This window comes from Podarcis liolepis, assembly GCF_965112155.1.
Source record: "Podarcis liolepis genome assembly, chromosome: 8".
Lineage (NCBI taxonomy): Eukaryota > Metazoa > Chordata > Lepidosauria > Squamata > Lacertidae > Podarcis > Podarcis liolepis.
This window is the reverse complement of record NC_139560.1, coordinates 46,976,749-46,996,483: the sequence shown is the minus strand read 5'-3', so window position 1 is coordinate 46,996,483 and position 19,735 is coordinate 46,976,749. Positions and strand designations below refer to the sequence as shown.

At 41.1% G+C, this 19,735-nt stretch overlaps 1 protein-coding gene across 2 annotated transcripts in view; it reads right to left on the bottom strand.

Moving 5' to 3' along the window:
• EMILIN2 (elastin microfibril interfacer 2) overlaps positions 1 to 19,735 on the bottom strand; it is a 37,412-nt gene that overhangs the window by 11,687 nt on the left and 5,990 nt on the right. Inside the window, exons 1-3 of one of the 2 annotated variants that reach the window (XM_083518599.1) lie at positions 17,206 to 17,276; positions 12,272 to 12,447; positions 6,301 to 8,190 (exon numbers count right to left, since the gene is read on the bottom strand). In XM_083518599.1, coding sequence (XP_083374725.1) covers positions 6,301 to 8,190; positions 12,272 to 12,365 — 1,984 coding nt within the window. In that variant the 5' untranslated portion in view covers positions 12,366 to 12,447; positions 17,206 to 17,276. Of the gene's footprint in view, positions 1 to 6,300; positions 8,191 to 12,271; positions 12,448 to 17,205; positions 17,277 to 19,735 lie in introns of those variants that run through there. The other variant, XM_083518598.1, reaches the window with a different exon arrangement.

The window sequence follows — 19,735 nt, the reverse complement described above, 5'->3', positions numbered from 1 at the left end:
AATACATGTTCCTTGCATCATTTGTGAACAGTGCACTGCATTGAAACTGGTGTTTTTCTGCAAAATATATGGAAATGGTGACTGAAACGTGTTTCCATATAATTTGCCAAGAAAAGCAGCAATTGAAAACATTCTTGTGACATTCACTACTGATGCAGGCCTTATGTATTTCATACTCAGAGTGTTTTTATTTAAAAACAAAAGGAAGCTCTGCCTACCTCAGTCTAGCTGGTGGAAAGGAAACTAGATTGTTTGGACTAGGGGAATACATAACTCAGAGCCAAGGGGTAAGAGGGAGCTGTGTGTTGTTGACAGCTAAGAAGGAAGGTAGAAAAACAAGGGGACATAGAGTGCTAAAAATGGGGGCTGTGAACTCACAAGCAGAGGGACGCTAAATTACTGCTTTGAATTAAACACAATAATAAGTACTAAGTATTCTTTATAAGAAAAGAACTATAATGCTGTTAGACAGAAACACAATAATACTTTTTATATTATCTAGCTATGCTTTCTTAAAGTATCCATCTAGGGTGATCACTCAAGCATTACCAAAAAAAAGAGAGAGAGAGAGAAATTACAATAGGGAAGATTTGCAAAGAAATTTCGTATGCTAACAAATTTTAATGCAATACCTCTCGTTAAACCAGGCTTCAACCAAACAGCCCTTAGAGGTTTGCCACCTGAAAAATGTGGCACAAAGCTACCTTATCTCTATCACTGTACCCATATAATTTAAATTCTTCTCATTGAGAAAAAAAGGCAATGAAAGATCTAGATGGAATCAGATGGTCCGTTGTTCCAAAGAGAGGTGTAAGAGTCAGCTTGTTTGGTGTGGCTCACTGTAAATATTCCACACATGGATGCCCATGTGCTAATACTTTGCAGTACCTGATGTTTTGGCCTTTTTGGCCTCTGATACTGAGTTGCTTTATATCAGGGACTGCTTTCTTTAAGATCTAAAAATAGTGATAAAGGAACCACCATTTGGGCAAACCATGTGTTAGTAATCCAGACAGCAAGGGCAAAATTCATCCCAGGTGTCACTCCACTGTAGTTAACTCAGTAAATTAAAAGGGTACATTTAGGACAGTCTCTGTCTAACTCTTTTTTGGATAAATTATAAAGCAGGGACTTTTCTCCACAGCCTGAAAAACAGCTGGAAAGGCGAACTGCACTTAGATCATTGTTGCATTTGAAAATAGAATATCCCCAGGGAACCATCTTTTTTCAGAAGTGTTCATAGTTCTCTATTTACTATTGGCAACTTAAAATGATGACACCAAAGGAGGCAACATGCCAAGTAACGTCATGCTTTACTTTCTGGTCAGATGCCAGGCCATGAGATAAGCTACCTTCAGATTTAAACCTCTGTTTCTCGGCCCACAACTTTTATTAATGTGATGAGGTATGCGAGGTACAAAGAAAACTGTGCTAAAATCAAAATTGTTGACTTTTTGTGTGTGTGAAAAAATATGATTTCCTTTAAGAAGAAACTAGAACAGGGGATAAAACTAAAAGCTAGTGATTCACCCATTCAATTTATACAAAATATAGAAGATTAATGACTTGAGTTAGCAACAGTTAATCCAAAACCTATGCACCACATCAGCAAAGCATATGCCATGCTTTGCAAGAGAAAATCTCTAACATGCAATAGAAACAATTCAGGCGCACATTTATCCATAAAACCTTGTCCCACTATACCGCCTTAAAAAAACCAAGAACCTCTAGCCCAGGGGTACCCAACACAGTGCCATCCAGATGCTGGCCTTCAGCTGACTACTGGCCATGCTGACTAGGGCTGATGAGTGTTATAGTCCAACAATGTCTGGAGGGCACCACATTGGCTACTCCTCCAACAGACTGCAGAATTTCACAGCCATCTTCTGTTCCTAATTAAATATTCTTTTTCATTATGATTATCAGTGGTTTCATCAGATTCTACACTTTGGTTCATGCAAAGCAGGAATACTAGGAAGTCTAAGTTAGTAATAAAACTAAAATCTGTAACAGTACTAGGCAATCAACCAATTGTAATTTTATCCTCCATCAAAGTTCAATCTCCATCCATTCCCAGCATTACTGATGAATTCAATAAAGAGAGCATAAAGGAAAATGTAACAGCAGTAGACTTAGGCTCTTCTAATGCAGTCCTATTTGCAGAAGGAACACTGAGATGCATTGATGGCTTTCCTGACTTTCTCTACCTCAATTGTAGCCCATTTCATTTGTTATCAGAACAGCATGGGAGACACGCCTGTTATGGCTGGATCATGGCCCTCTGGTAACTCCTGCAACCATTTTGCATGGGGTTCCATTCCTGGCCCCCGCGAACGTCACTGGAGTGCACATAAGTCTGTTCTGCCCTGTTACACCCTTTCCCGCCCTGTCCTGACCTCTTCCAGGTCCAAAAGGACCCGCGAGTCTCATGCCAATTGGATATGCACAAAATGGTTGCCACATATACCATGTAATTCAGGTGAATGTCACCATTACTTTCATCCTTTGCCTTTACTGTATTGGACACAACTCTTCATGTTGCTTTATGGCCCAGGCATGATCAAAAGATAACACAGATACCTTTATTGTGCTGTGGATCCCTGCTGGTATTACTGTTTTACCAATTTAAGATGGCTTCATTGCAATTTTGTGTTGTGAGCTACTGGAGAAGTTGACAGTAAGTTTGATCCTAGGACAAAATTGCTCATCATGAGTAGGCTCTGGCGTTCTAATGCTGTTGGAGGATGTCCATAATGCACTGAATATTCTTTCTGTGTCCAAGCAAGCACCCCACTACCTTTCAGGGAAGCACAGAATAAGTTAAGAACCAAATAAGGATTTGGCCCATGGCTTATACAGCAACAACCCATCAACATACATCTGGACTGACTCATTAAAAATGTCCTTGGCTCCATGTTGCTTAAAGTAAAAACTGATGCCAAAGCTAGAATATTATTGGCTGCAAATTAGCACACCTTTTCCCTGCTTGAATTTCCAACTGGAATATATTATTTAACAGGTTTTGTTTGATAATCAGTACAAAAATCATTATCAAAAGAAGACAATTATGGTTTGAGCCTGCAAAACTGAAGTGCAATCATTTAAGTCATATAATACGTTGTCAGATATTTTCATAAACCTATGCTTGAGGTTAACACTAACCTATGTAAGATTAAAGGTTGCCCATTCAAATGCAGTTTATTGCAGCCATATACTGAACACTTCAGTTTGACTTAATGATATTCAGACACAGAGAACCATCTGCTTTGTTTTTCAAGTTGATTCCCAAGGTGACAGACACAAACTCACATATACACAAGTAGGACAAGATCCATTGCTCTTTAAGGTGCCACAATACACTTTGTCATTTTTGCTAACGTGGTTACCCCTCTGAAAAACTTCATCAGAGATTTCCTAGTACAATTTGTTTATTAGTACTCCAAGAATCCTTACTCAATTTTCAGTATCAGCTGTCATTTCATCTCAAAACTTTCTGAAACCTCTTTGCTTTGTAAGTCTGAAATTCTGTGCACACTAACTGGCACAAGCATCACTTAATGTAGCAGGCTTTCATTCAAAGCAAACAGCATGCACATATTGGGCTGGATGTTTCCTTGCGGTCATATATACTTGGAAAGGAAAACTACAAATGTAGACCCTACACTTCTGAGCTTGAGTTGGGTAGCAATTCTGTCCAGGCAAGTAGCAGATCAACATCTCACATACTGTACTACACCACTTCCCTGGGCTAGAAGAATGCCATTGTGCTACTTCAGCTGTTCAACCAGAAATATTAACCATTGCAACATTGCAATGTACTTTGCAGCCTGGGAAAACCAAGACAAAGGAAGACAGCAAACAGAGAAAATATAGATAAAATATAGGGCAGCAGAGTGATAGAGTCATAGAATTGTAGAGTTGGAAGGTAGCCCCAAGAGTCATTAGTCCAACCCCCTGCAATGCATGAATCCCAGCTAAAGCATCCATGACAGATGACCATCTAACCTCTGCTTAAAAAAATAAAATAAAAATGTAAGCATACTTTGTACTCAGAAGGTAGGATCTTTACTTGTGTTAGCATTATTAAAAGGGTTCTTAAAGTGTTTTGAATCTCAAAGAATGTTCTGTTATTGATTTCTTGCCCTAGTCTTCTCCTATCTGGCACCCTCCTGATGTTTTTGGACTACCAATCAGCCCTAGCCAGCAAAGCCAACAGTTAAGGATGATGGGAATTACAGTGCAGGTTTATCTGAAGGGCACCAGATGGGGAAAGGCTGCCTCACAGTTTCAAAATGGTGTATATTTTGGAAATGCATACAGTACTTCATTTTGTGGGATGATAACATCCAAAATGCATTTGCAAAGGGTTGATCGCAAGAGCTGTAGAACTCTATGATGTCATACTCCCTGTGGCAGTTAAAGCAGTTGGTACAGTTATGGCAGTTAGTTGAAAAGTCTTAACAGTTAGAGCAGCAGGTTATGTTACATTGCTGTCTGCCTCAGAGCAGTGGCGTACCGTGGGTTGTCAGCACCCGGGGCAAGGCAAGTAATTTGCGCCCCCTAACCCGTGGATTTGCGCCCCCTAACCCTAACCCCCAGATGTTGCGCCCGGTGCGGCCCGCCCCCCTCCACCCCCCACGCTACACCACTGCCTCAGAGTCAGTTACCCTGTAACAGTTTAATCTGTGTAAGAGGTTTTAGCAATTTAAGAAACATCCACCTGCATTGTATATTTAATCCGAAACTGCAAGTACACTAAGTAAAAATTATATGCCATTTAAACTTTAAAAGAGAGTGTCTTGCGTAGTTTTTATAGGAGGGAAAAGAGAACTATGTAAAGGGTCGATCGACCTAAGGCTGTCTTCCACAGCTCTGCAAATGGGAACTAGAATCTAATTTCAGCACGTTTTTCTTTTCTTGCATTTGTTTGTTCTACTGTGCAGCGAGTTTTTAAAAAAAAACAAAAAAAATTAATTATGTCTGTACAGGAACCTTCTACTCTGATTCTCCAAGATTTAAAATAAGTATGGAGAACCTGTGACTCTCCAGATACTGCTAAACTACAACTTCCATCATCCCTAACCAATGTCATGCTGTTTGTGACAGATGGGAGTCCAACAAAATCTGGAGGGCCACGGGTCCCCCACCCGTGGCTTTTAAAAAAATCAGGAATATTTACAGGCCATGGATGAGACAGATAGTGCAGAATGCATATGCTTGTGCCAACATAAGAGACAGCCTATTTATATAAATTATGAAATAATATGCCTCTTTAAATGAAACCTGAAGAAGAAATACAAACAAGACAAATACTAGCCCCTTCTACATTCACATTTTTTCACATTCGCAACTTGGTGCAGAGTAGGGGATCTGGTCCAAAATGCAAAGGATGCTGTCAGGGAGATATGTGACATGTTTGGGGCATGAGGAAATTTTCCCTGGGTGCAGAGGATTTACATTCCTATTTAAGAGTTTCACTGCCTGCAATGTTTTGACAGATTCCTCACTATGCTCTGACGGTGTGCTTGCCCTATGATGCAAGTACTTCGCTTCAGATCTGACTGAATATTCTAACAATTGTAATATGGCAGCTTATTTCACAACAGCTTGTGCGGTATCAGTTGTGAAATGCGCAGGGCAGAGCTATACAGTTCTGCACTACTAGACTCTAAAAGCTAAGGGATATCTCTTTACTACAGATCTGCCTGAAGGGATGCCCAGCTATGCTGAATTTAGGAGCTTTTGTCTCATTCAGTGTGCCATAGGTAGGGCAGAAGGGATTGACTTCAGCACTATCAGCTGTTCTCTAAACACACACACACACACACACACACACACACACACACACAGAGCTGTGTTTGCCCAGAAAGTAGGGCGAGATCATGTCTGAGCCTGAACACCCTGTACATGAGCAAAGAATGGTGCTCTCTGTCGGTCTGCATGCAACATTTCATGAATATGAATATCCAGAAATAGTTAAAGAAACATTTAGATTCATAGATTCAATTAATGCATTATAAACATTCCGATCAAGAACTTGTAAAAAACAGTATTACTATAAAGTGATGTCATGCTGTATAGAGAAAAATTGTACAGCATTTGGCTCAAATTGGATTCTCCCCAAATGTTTGATTTCAGTAAACCACATTTAAAAAACAAAGGTAGAAAGTAAAAATATGAACACAATTCCGTCTGCTCTCCATGATGTACATTGTTATTTTAAAATCTGTTTAGCTTACCCCTGTTGTCACCTTGTTTAAAATTAAAAATTAGCATCTAGAAAGAGGGAGGCTAACTTACATGTAGCAGGTTTAGTTTTCATCAGATTCTGGAGGTCAATGGTGAATTTGTGGAACTGGCTGTGGAACTGCTGGGATGAATTCTTGAGTCCAGAAATATCTTTAGAATGGGAAATTATAGTTCTGTTCATCTTATTGACACAGTTCCAAAGACTGGAGACATGTTTGTTTAATCCCTCCCTTATCCTTTGGAGGCTGCTAGACACTTGATCTAGTTTGCTGCAGGTTTTTTCAACACTGGACACTCTACCCTCCATATCAGAGACACCAGGCAATTTCTCTTGGCATTTGTTCAGGTTATAATATAGCTTCGTGCTTAGCTGTTCCATCCTATCCTTTAAGTCATTACAACAATTCCTGTCTGGGTGAGTTTGATTGCCCACTGTTTTCTGTATTTCATCTACCTTTCTGAAAGCATCAAGTTGTACCTTTTCACAAGTAGAATTGATACCTAGAAGTTGTTCATTGCAGCTGCTCAAACCACCCTGAAGTTTCTTAACATTTTTATCAATAGCATTCAGACCATAACGAATAATTCGTAAATCCTTTTGAAGCTTCTGAATGTCACGTTGGCTGCCTTTAATTAAATTAAATTTCTCGCTTAAAGAGCCATTTAAGGATTTTAAAAGACCAGAATTACCCTCTGTTTTCAAAAACAATACATCATATTTACTGTTGCAGTTTTCTATGTCTCTCTGGAGGCCCTCCACATTGTGTGATACCGGCTGGCATTTCTGCCTGCAAAGGTTTTCAATATCTTGCAGTTTGTTCTTCACAATACTTATCTCAGAGACAAACTGTTCATTTCCAGACCCTGAATTGCTATGCAAAATTGATAACAGATCAACATTTCTCTCATCTGAATTTGTGATATTAGTAACATCTAGAAAAGTAGCACTCAGACGGTTTTCCAGTGCCTGAAGCTTTTTGTCAAATATGTCTCTTGCTTCATCTACTTCAGTAGCTATAACGCCACGAAGAGTTTCTTCAATGTAAAAGCAGTGTTGTTCAGCATTTCTCTCTGTAACATTGATCCTGGCTTCCACTTCCTCCCATTTTGCATCAAAGTTGCCTTCCAGATATGGAGTGGCTATGTATTTCATTTCATTATCTATTCTGGCATTTAAAATCCTATTTGCTTCTGCAGTTCTGTCAATCTTCTCACCCAAATGTTTTAGCTGCTGTCCAAAAGCATCAGTTTCAGCATTACTGCAACAAACTGAGTGGTTTGATGGTGCTTGGATAAGAGTCTGAAGATGTTTTATCTCCTTTCTGAGGTCATTTTCTTTCTCTCCAATAAGTTCCCTTATTCCTTGGCAGCTGGCTTCATGATCATCACAATGTTGTTGAATATCCATCAGTTTGTACTCACAGGAATTTTTCAGATCTGCCATTTTCTTCTCAAATCCTTCCAAAATCTCCTGTCTCAGATCTTCAAACCTAGCATCAATGTACTGCTGATACAACTGGCTACTCGGCATCATTACGGTTGGGCCTTGGGCGGCTTCTTGGAGCTGTTTTAATTGTGCTTCATAGCCATTTGCTTTCACTTCTTCCACCTTGTCATCTTTGTCCTTCAATCCATCTCCTGTTGGTTCAGATTTTATATTTTCTATTCCAGGTTCCTTTTGGTCTTTACTTTCAAGCACATTAATTTTCTTTGTATCGCCCTCAGCCGTACTGTCAGGCTCTGGACGGTCATGAAGGTTGTTCAACCATGATACAAGCATCCGACTTGCATCTTCTTGAACAGAAAGCTTTAGGTTTTCATTCACACCTGTTAAGGAGGACTGAAGCTCTAGCACAGTCTGTGTAAGGCGGAATACTTCATCCTCAAGGAGCTGAATTCTTTTATCCTGCGAGTCCTGTTGTTCTTGCTTCGGATTAGTGTCTGCAGAAAGAAAAGAAAGAAAAATGTGGAAACAGCATTTAAAACTAAACTTGAAGTTACAAAACCCCAAACTGACTTAGATGGTTCAGAGGGATAAATCTTTACAACTTTCTCAACCCCCCCCCATGTTTTTCCTTCAAAGTGAATTACTTCTTTTATATTTGGCTCTATGCTTTAATACAAGGGTAGGAAGTCTGATGATGGATGTTGTTGAAATCTAACTCTCATCAGTCCTTGTCAAGATGCCCAGTGGTCAAGGATAATGGGAGTTGTAGCCCAGCAATATGTGAAGGGTTACAGATTCCCCACTCCTCCACCAGACTAGGAATATGACAATCAATGCACACACAAAATATGATACTGATTTGAGTCTGCATCATCTGTGCTGATCTCACTATGATCCAAGTCCATCATTCTGTACTTTCATGGGAGTCAGCACAAAAGAAGCTTATACAGGGAAGCAACCTAAGCTGCCCTTTCAAATACTGAAATATGCACAGTACTTTGGGCGGATATTGCATATCAAACTGATTATCTTTTGCTACAGCTGTGCAAATTGGCCACTGCACCTAAATCCTGAACATTTTCCTGACAATGAAGCAGAAATGCCTGCAACATGACATCAAGGAAAACCAGCCCCAATTCATCCAAACCGAATATTACAACTGGCCTTGCCAAATGGAATATGTTAAGAAAGAAAGAAAGAAAGAAAGAAAGAAAGAAAGAAAGAAAGAAAGAAAGAAAGAAAGAAAGAAAGACTAGCAAAAGTTTCTTGTGCAGAAGAAAGCATGTTCACCTGCATGAACAGCCCCCACCCAGCTCTTGGTTCTAGGCTCTGTTTCCACACAGTAGCTTAAAAGTCATCACTAACTTATCAAGTTAGTGACAAGCACTAGCATTAAAAAAAACCCCTCATATTCTTATAATACAGAATCATTCCATACAACATTCTGCAAATATCACTGAACTTGTAAATCTGAAATAAGCTCAAGGACACTACAGCTGCTTCCAAAAGGGTGGCCCAGCACTACCAAATCACTGTTCTTTTGTTGTAAGCTGCAAATGAAATTTGAATTAAATTTCTACTATTGGCAGTAATGCACTTTTTCTGTGTGTACATCCTATGTTCTGCCCACACACTGCTGGGGTGAGGCCATTTTAAGTTCAGCACATATTCATTATAACTCTTTTGGTGAATGCCATTTCATCACACACACACCATTTATGAATAAATGAATGGATCTTTATTTGCGTCAGCCATTGGCCACAGCAGTAAAACAACATGATATACAACAATACGATACACAAAGAATAGGGAAAAAAGTTAATTATATAAAATACATTTTAGGGTTTTGAATCAATAGTCAAATAGTGGATCTTATTCTAATTGCCCCAGCTAAAAACCTTGCTGTCACCTGTTCATCTTGATCTGCCAAGAGAAAGGACACTGTGGCAGTGGCTGGGCGACCCGGAATGGACAATAAAAGAGGGGTGATAACCTCATTCCTCAAGTCTTTATAAAGAGTGCAAGCCAGGGCATGCGCCACCGATTCGGTACTGCCATTTCAACAGGGACATAAGCGTTTTTGTGTGTGGAATCTGTTAGAATAGTCCCTCAAATACAGCTGAGGGCAATACATTCAATCTCGTGAGAGTAAAAGCATGTCTATATTTTAGTATAGCTAGGTTATGCAGATAGGGTACCAAAGAGTCGAAATGGGTAGGTGGAAAATTGTCATACCATGGGCAAAATTTCCTTATTGTGAACAAGTTGTTCTGATGCTCGATATAATTTAGGCACTGACAAATTTGACTGTTTGCTTTGCTAAAACCCAAAGTGAGTAGCTGTTGTGGTGATAAACCACAAGAGTGAAGTTTTTGATAGACAATTTTAGTCCAGGCACTCTTGTGACAATTTTGCAGCACTAGGGATATTAGACCGGAGAGATTTAAGTTTAGGCGAAGCCAATAGTTAAGTGTCCTATGCCAAATCCATAATTCTACCAAGGGAAGATAAGCCTCTAGGTGCAATGATGTGTTTGGGACACAGGGTGGTACAGGGGAAAATTGCCTTAAGAACTTTAATTGGACAGCTTCCATAGATCTAAGGTGAGTGCCTGTCCAAATCTGAGCCCCATATAATAACTGTGCTGGGGGTTTAGCTTGGAATACTTCCAGGACTGATGGTATATGTTTACCACCTTTTGTGTAGAAAAAGCCTTTTTTAAAAAATCATTTTTTAAAATTATTGCTGAAATGCTTTCAGGGCTTTTTTAATGAAAGAAAAGTAAAGTGTTATAACTCAATACTGTTAATTTGCTATACTGCTATAATACTATACTACAACAGTCAACTTAGGTTTGAACCCAACAGATCGCCATCAGTCCATTTGCTTTAATAAAAATTTATAGTTACTGCCATGTTATCAATATGGTTAACAGACTGTTCTTTAAAAATATTGGTTTTTTTAAAATATATACCGTATTTCCCCCTCTATAACACACAGATTTTTTCTCCTAAAAAGTAAGGGGAAATGTCTGTGCGTGTTATTGAGTGAATGTGTGGTCCCTGGAGCCAACTGGCACGAGTGGAGGCAAAAATCAGGCAAATATAAATCCTCCGGAGAAGGGAAGCCTTGAAAAGAGGAAGCTGCTGCTTTCCTGCATTCTGCCTCAGGGTCTTACTGCCCACCCGCTTCTGTTTGTTACTGTGTTTGCTCAAACGGAACAAAGAGCAGAGAAAACCACTCCCCTCCAGGCAAGCAGAGGAGAAAGCAGAGCGTCCTTCCTTCTAATCCCTCTCGTGCTCCGGTGCTGCAACATGCATGTGGGGGAGAGAGAGAGAGCTGGCTGGCTTGGGTGGGTGCATGGGGGGAACTTTTGCCTTCCTTTCCTCCCTCCGGTAAAATCCCTCTCCTGCATTCTTAGCCAGCTGCTTCTCCGCACACCCCTCTCGGTGCTCCTTGTCCCTTCTATGTTTTTCCTTCCCTCCCCACTTAAAAGGTGGTTACAAGGCACGGATCCACATGGATCCTCAGGATCTTTGCATAGGGTCACCCCAAATTCACCATCAGATCACATAGCAATGATCTGATGCAAAAACAAGGCTGCAATGGTGCAAAAACGTGGTTACAAAGCACGGATCCACATGGATCCTAAGGATCTTTGCATAGGGTCACCCCAAATTCACCATCAGATCACATAGCATATCCATGGCTACAGCCTGCACCAAAAAAATCACGCACCCACTGTTGCCTGGGGCTGCAATGGTGCAAAAACGTGGTTACAAAGCACAGACCCACATGGATTCTCAGGATCTTTGCATTGGGTCACCCCAAACTCACCGTCAAATCACATGTCTGTGGCCACAGCATGAAGCACAAAAATGATACATCCACTGTTTCATTCAGAATTTTTTCCCCTTGTTTTCCTCCTCTAAAAACTATGTGCGTGTTATGGTCAGGTGCGTGTTATCGAGCGAAAAATACGGCACTTACCGTATTTTTTGCTCTATAAGACTCACTTTTTCCCTCCTAAAAAATAAGAGGAAATGTGTGTGCGTCTTATGGAGCGAATGCAGGCTGCACAGCTATCCCAGAAGCCAGAACAGCAAGAGGGATTGCTGCTTTCACTGCGCAGTGATCCCTCTTGCTATTCTGGCTTCTGAGATTCAGAATATTTTTTTTCTTGTTTTCCTCCTCCAAAAACTAGGTGCGTCTTGTGGTCTGGTGCGTCTTATAGAGTAAAAAATACGGTACAATGATGCATATCCAATACTGCAGCTCCATGGACTTCTGTCCATGCAGCTATGCTTGCTCTTCCTCTCCTGTCTCCTCCACAACCTCCTAGGCCCTCAGAAACAGCTCTGCAAGCTTGGGGCACCCTCCAGATCAGATTTTTGGGGTACACGTGAGATGGATCTTTGACTGGGCCCTCAAAAACCTACCTCAAAGGGTTAATGAGACTGATAAATGGCAGAGAAATAAATAAAACACTTTGGACTGCAAGTGCTGTGTCAAACATAGCAAAAAGAAAAATTATGGGCAGGGACATGCATACCAAAATTCAAAGAAAAGAATTACCCAAGCTTGGCTTCATGTCATCTGCTGGTAGCTGTGCTGGGTAAACAGCAGACCTTGGCTTTTGTGGTGTGCCTTCTTTGCAATCTATACCCATGTATCCAGGGCAACATCTCCATTCCAATTCTGTTACTGTCTTATATGTTATTTTATATTTAGGTCTGAAACTTGTACGATACCTGCAATAAATAAAATGAAAATGGTAGCATTAACATATTATGGTGATCTTTATTGGGGGGCGGGGTTCTTTCAAACAAAGCAAAATAAAAAATAAATAAAAAGAAGAAGAAATAAAAATAAAAGGGACTTCTGATTTTCCACCTGTCAGTTATATAAAAGAAATTATTCAAAACAGTCACTCTAGGATGACATCCAACTGTATGACTTTCTGTTAAGCAATATTTTCCCAATCTTCAGATCCAAATGTCTCAAATTCATTCATTTTCCTTTTCACCCAAAAGGTCCAAAAGGGGTTCTCTAACTATTATCAATAAATGTCAGCAATAGTTTTTCTCTAATCAAACATATCAACTTCAGCAACCATTCCTCCATATTAAACAATAATAAATCATTCCATTTTTGTCCATGTAGGAGGACAACAATGACTACTTTTAAGAGATTTAGAGAGCTATATAAACAATCCTTGTAATGAGTAGGGGGAGAGTGGGAAAATACAATATCCTGCCCATCCATGACTATCCTGTTTCCTCCCTGTTCTCTTATGTATGTCTAACTACTTATTACTGTGAAAGCAATTTAGCTAGGATGAGTATTCTTTGAACTCACTGCTAGAGACAACAGTGACCACTTTGAAGTGATTTAAAGTCATTAAAGAGATATTCCAACCCTAACAGTATTTAACTGCTTTGAATTAGGCCTAGTAAATCTGATTCACATGCATTATTCTGTGCCTACATTGCAACTGTGGTATCTTTGCCCCAACGCAATTCAAAGTTTGATAAATAAAACATTTTGATATTTAAAGATGTTTGTTGTATTAATTCACTGAAATTGTTTTAAGTAGCTTCCATTCTTTAACATTTTTATATTAATGTTTTTATTTATTTTCCAATTACAGTAACAACATCAAAATAACAAATTATAATCAGGTTCAACTTTAATTGTGGTCCACTGAAGTAGAAAGACCCACGTTTTATAACCAGTGCTTTGCCATTAACTACAGTTAGTAGTCATAAGTTCAGTTATTATGATCTATAGAGCTTTACTGATTGACATAGGTCTAACTTTGATTGCAAATTGCATAAAGAAAGAAGGCTAAGGAGTATGGCTAGATTACCAGGCTACCAGGATTACAATGGTCCATTGTAGAAGACAAGTAGAAATATTCTACGTTACATAACAGTTGAAGCTCTTAGTACCACTCCCTTATTTTCATCTATTTGTTACTGTTGAATCCACAGCAGTTTAAAATCCTCCAACAATGAAATCATTTGCTCCTCATGGGATTCAGCTGATTCTCTGTTATTAGCTATGCAGAACAAGAAGCTAAACACTCACAAACCCAAATACAGTGGTACCTCGGGTTAAGAACTTAATTCGTTCTGAAGGTCCATTCTTAACCTGAAACTGTTCTTAACCTGAGGTACCACTTTAGCTAATGGGACCTCCTGCCGCTGCCGCTGTGTGATTTCTGTTCTCATCCTGAAGCAAAGTTCTTAACCCGAGGTACTATTTCTGGATTGGCAGAGTCTGTAACCTGAAGCGTCTGTAACCTGAAGTGTCTGTAACCCGAGGTACCACTGTACTGCACCATCTAAAATGCTCAGATTTCCTAAGGTTGCTTCCTAAATCTTGCTACAGAAAGAAAGACAAAATTTGCCTTTGAAGTCACTTGGGGATTTCCAACCGTTTCCTAAATGTTTCATAAACATCAATGAATTAGTTCGAAGAAGTGCTTGAACTCATAATAGCTATCACCTGCATTTTCATTTATTGGGAAATAAGAATTGAAGCTGCCTTCCTGAAATCAAGAACACGTACAAAGTCCTACTGAAATCACCTGATGGCAATCTGTTGGGTTCAAAACTAAGCTGACTTGTTCAGCATGTCTGTTACTAGCATTAACACAAATCTTCTCATTCTTCTATTATAGTAATGCATACTATCAGAAAGATGGAGAATTGTGATACATGACTACCTCTGAGTCCTAAAAACGCAAAACAAGAAAGTAGTGCTCACCTGCATTTGTATTCTTAGAGGACTTCTTCCCTCACTCCCTTCACCTTTGTATATCATAGCATAGGCTGGTAACATATACCCACATATTCAGGTCCATAGAAACAAACAGAAAACTTTAGGCAGGCTCTTGGCCTTTCTTCCTTGCCACGCAGTGATGCCATTTTCAAAGTACACTTCTTGCCTTTAACCTTCCAAAGCACCTTTATTCCACATGTTCCTCTCCTCCCTCTTCCCTGTTAATTAGAAATCCATTTACTGGATTAAGCCTGTCATCAAAATAGTTTCTGGCAATAGTTTCCCTTTTTTTGAAGGGACTTAGTTTAACACAATAAGAATGGGAAAACCTGACAAATGAGTCATGAAGGAAGGAAGGTCTGGAAAATGCATTACATCCAGAGATGGTGGGTCACTGGTCAAGACTTTTCAAAATGACTCTGCAGATAAGCTCTAGGTTGATTCACATGAAAATAAAAGAAAATAAACTTTTTTAACAAGGAGACATTTTTAACAGCATGGCCATTTACAGATCAACAAATAGGAGGCCACCAGAAGATACAAATTTGCATAAAGACATCTTTACCCCGGTATGGCTCCCCTTTATCACATACACAGCCCAACAAGACAATGTCAATAATCCACCAACAGCATACAAATCAATATGGCTAACCTGATCCAAAACACCCACCCACACCACTCACACACGAAAACAAAGATCACCACAGCCAATCACAAACAAACAACCACACCCTAGGCCAACCCCAACCTCTCACACCACCAAATAAACACAAATGAACAGCAGAGAACCTGCACAGGCTGACACCAAACCCTACATACATTAAGCAAAATAGAAACATCGCCACCTAGGATACAAGGTACAACTGTATTTCATATTATTTCCCATGCCAATACCCTAGCAGGAGCCACAAGATGTTACAAGAAGACAGAAGAAGTTTGATAGGTTCTGGACCATGAGAATATGTGCTTTATGCTCTGCAGCACTGGAAATATGTTGTTTCTATTCGCCTGGAGGTACACTACATTGCATTATGAAATATAGAGAGTTTTAACATTCTTTGTGCATTTGTCTAGGAATGAATACAACAAAGAGCTTGTTTAAAACTCCCATCAAGTATTATCAAAGATCAAACATTCGTACTGAGTTTTTCTGAAATTATGCAGTCAATTATGAATGTTGTATGAAATAAATATACCCCTTTGCAACCCATAGATGAGAAAGAGTCTATTGTTCACTGTTTACAGACAAAAACAGGCAATTCTAGGTCAATGATACATGGCCAGAAAAGTTCATCTCATCCAGCAAACTGACACTATCAAACATGCCAAAATACTAAGGATCACTGATAACTTCTTTTTGTTTCCAATACACTGTCCCTCTGCAGCATTCCCCATCAGCAAGATGGGGTCTCTACAGAAAAACCTTTCCCTGAGCGCATCCAGGAGTCATTCCTGATTATGTAACAGCAGTGCTCCTTTTGTAAATATTTTTGAGATATCCAAAACCATTTTTTACTCTTAAATTTACTAGAACAAATTTTAGGCTACTGGCAATGACCGATGGAAATGCACACACACACATTGCGATGAATCCAGAAGTGACATGAAAACATTACTAAAAGAGCGGAATGGGGACGGGGCAGAATGCTTTATGTGGGGCCCGCTGACGTATGCGGGGGTCCAGAATATAACCCATGTGCAAAACGAAGATTGTCTATACTTAAAAGTATTGTCTACATATGATGCAAGTTTTCAGCTTAGGACAGATTTCTGCATTTATTCCGTCCGAGCCATTTTTATCTCAAGACATTTAAGCCCATGCAATGCATGCATTGATGAATATCCTTATACAGATTAGGGCTCTGTGTATTACCGCTACCCAGCAGCAGCTGATGCCCACTACACGTAGTAGAGCTGCTAGGGGGTCTCAGGGGTGTGGAGAATGAGTGGTCCCAGGGGTGTGTCCAAATTCTTCTGATTTTCTCCCCATCCTCCTCCCTTGCAAAGCTACTGTGGAACCTAAGCATTGCAATTATACAAATAGTCGGCACCTATAAAATAGTTGACTGCCCCTTTGATTAAAAGAATATGAGTACTGTACCCAAACAGCCAGTGACAAGAGAGGAGGATTGTAAACTTAAGTCTTCAGAGCCACTGGTGTGCTTGTTTTCCAAAGGTATAGACAAGAAGGCTCTTGCCAATTGGCTTACTGAGAAGGAAAATGTACAGTCAATATTCTATCCAATTAAAATGTGGTGCAGATTAAGGGCACCGCCAACTACTCACAAACCACACCTTCCTTTCACAGACTTGAGTAGAGAGACATGATTAGGAACTATAAGCCTCAGAAATAAATAGAATGAGCATGCACAGAGTGCATCAGTCTCACCAAACCTTTGTTTGTATTTAACAATGTAACACACATATCCACCATGGTATATAATCACCACAGTAGTTCAGGATCAGCAACTGGATCAGGCCAAAGGCCCATCTAGTCCAGCATCCTATTCTCACAATAGCCAACCAAGCAGCACAGTGTTTTTTAAAACCTAAAGAAAAACAGAAATACAAAACATCCATACATCTCAAGCCTATGTACAAACATTAGAGTTCCAATAATACACAAGTGTTGAAAGTTACAACACACATAGAAGCCACCAACCATTTCTCCTTGCCCATTCCCAAAAATGATTTAAAAATCGATATTATAAAAAGATACTCACCCTGTCCACTATTGCTCTCTCTCGATGAATATTCATTTAAAAACACAAGCTGCTCAAACTAGCCACCACACCCTTCTCCTGGCTAGCTACAAAGAATGGGCTTTGAGGCGTGGCTTCCAGAAACAGCTCTGAGCATGCTCAGATGGCCATTCAAGGCAGTCCTACTGAGACTTCTTGTTAGGCCTCATAACAATAGATACAGTGAGAGCCTTCCTAGTAGGATTAACCTGGTAGGCAGCCCTATCAACCACATGGTTTTTCGGCTTAGAAAGACATGGGAGGGACCTTTTTTCCATAGCTGTAACCACATGCTGGTCTCTCTCAGGCCAGTGAAGGTACCTGCTTAGGCCACCCTAGCTGTTTTATTAATTCACAATGCAAACACATGCATACTTATTTGTAAGTAAGTCCTACTGTGTTAAGTGGAACTACTCCCAATGGGTGCATAGAAAGAGAGACCGAACCTCTCATCAGTCAGCCCAATCCAATCTTCCTCTTTCTCTCTTTAAAGCAGTGTTTCCCAACTGGTGTTCCGCGGCACACTAGTGTGCCGTGAGACGTTGGCTGGTGTGCCGTGGGAGGGAGGCGGGCGAGTCAGGCGGTGAGAGGCGGCGGCGGCGAGGATCCGCGTCGAGCCGGGGGCGGCTCCGCGGTGGTGGTGCCGAGGTTTCTCTCTCCATTCTCCCCTCACACACACACACAGGAAATAACACAGGATCAGCTGACAGGACCCGGCCAATGGGGCGACGGCGGGGCAGCGCGCGCAAAAGGGAGGAGCGCGAGACAGCGGACGAGGAGGAGGCCGGCATGTCCGGGCGGCAGCAGCAGCAACAACAGCAGCAGCAACTCCCGGCGACGGCTCCTCAAGGCCCGGGCAACCCTACTCCCTCACCGGCCTCGGCCGCCCTCCTGCTCCACCCGCCGCCGCCTCCCCCGCCGCCGCCGGCCACCTCGGCCCCGCCGCCACCCCCTCCTCCGCCCGCTATCGCCGCCACCACCACAACAGCCGCCGCCGCCTCAGCTGCCGCCGTCCCTCAGTCCCTCGCTCTGCTGCCTCCTCCCCCCCCACCCCCAAAGCTTGGAGGTTCCCCGGCAAGGGGGAGGGAAAAAATTGAAAACTTTCACTTTCGTGCGTCCCTCCCGGCGTGACGCTGCGCGCTGACCTCACGGGGCTGTAATGGTGGTGTGCCGCGAGATTTTTTTCATCAAACAAGTGTGCCTTTGCCCAAAAAAGGTTGGGAAACACTGCTTTAAAGTATTATAAAGTGGTCAATTAAGTTAAGATACTATGAAAAGAATCAACAGGGAACATTACACAGAGAACATCTCACCACAGCTTCCTCTAATAAAGCTGATGTTGTCAATGTTTAGTTGAATGTAAGCTTCTTTTTTGGCAAAGGCAAGCTACTTTTTTGCCAAAAGCATTTGTGCTGCAAAATTCAAGCACACAAAACAAAAACGCTGATCAACAGTTACAGCTCTAAACAAACATACTGGGGAATATGCCCCAATGCATACAGCAGGATTTACTTACAAGTTGACTTGTATAGGATTGCACTACATAACTTGTTAGGATGTCTTTGACTACTAAAAAAAAAAAAGGTAAAGGACCCCAGACAGTTAAGTCCAGTTGCAGATGACTGGGGTTGCAGCACTCATCTCACTTTACAGGCCGAGGGAGCCAGCGTTTGTCTGCAGATAGTTTTTCCGGGTCATGTGGCCAGCATGACTAAGCTGCTCTTGGCACAATGGAGCACCGAAATCAGAGCAGCGCATGGAAACGCTGTTTACCTTCCCGCCAGAGCGGTACCTATTTATATACTTGCACTTTTTGGCATGCTTTCAAACTGCTAGGTTGACAGGAGCTGGGACCAAGCAGCCGGAGCTCACCCCATCGTGGGGATTCGAACCACCAACCTTCTGATCGGCAAGCCCAAGGGGCTCGGTGGTTTAGACCACAGCGCCACCCGTGTCCCGACTTTGACTATCAGAATGTAAAGCCATAATTGACACACCCGAGGAGGTGACTAATTGTATGCCTCTTTTCACATGATTTTGAAGAAATAGTAACTGCAAATTTGCTGGGGGCGGGAATACTCACAGCATTCTTCCAGATGCAGACATGCAGACATTGGCAAAGATATCTAGATTTCCAAGGCACCTGATTTCCATTTAACACAAGATGATCGTTTCAATTCTTTACAACTTATTCCAGGGTAGTTTCATGAAAGCCAGTACACTATTCTGGAAGATTTCCATATGCTCTTCTCCCAGTCCTCCTCCCTTACGAAATAAACTATATAGCCCAGAAGCTTGTAGCTTGAGTGTAAGCATTCTAGACTATCAAGCAACACAGAAACAGGGCTTTGAGCATCTGAATTGCTAGGTTTTCTCAGATTGTGAGGGAGTAAAATATTGTCCAGACCTTAAAATTGTCACCATTCTGAGAGCAGGTGATGGAATACATTTTTGCGCATCTGGCAACATCTCCTAAAGTTAGATGGTTTGCTGAGACGGCCTATTCAAACAG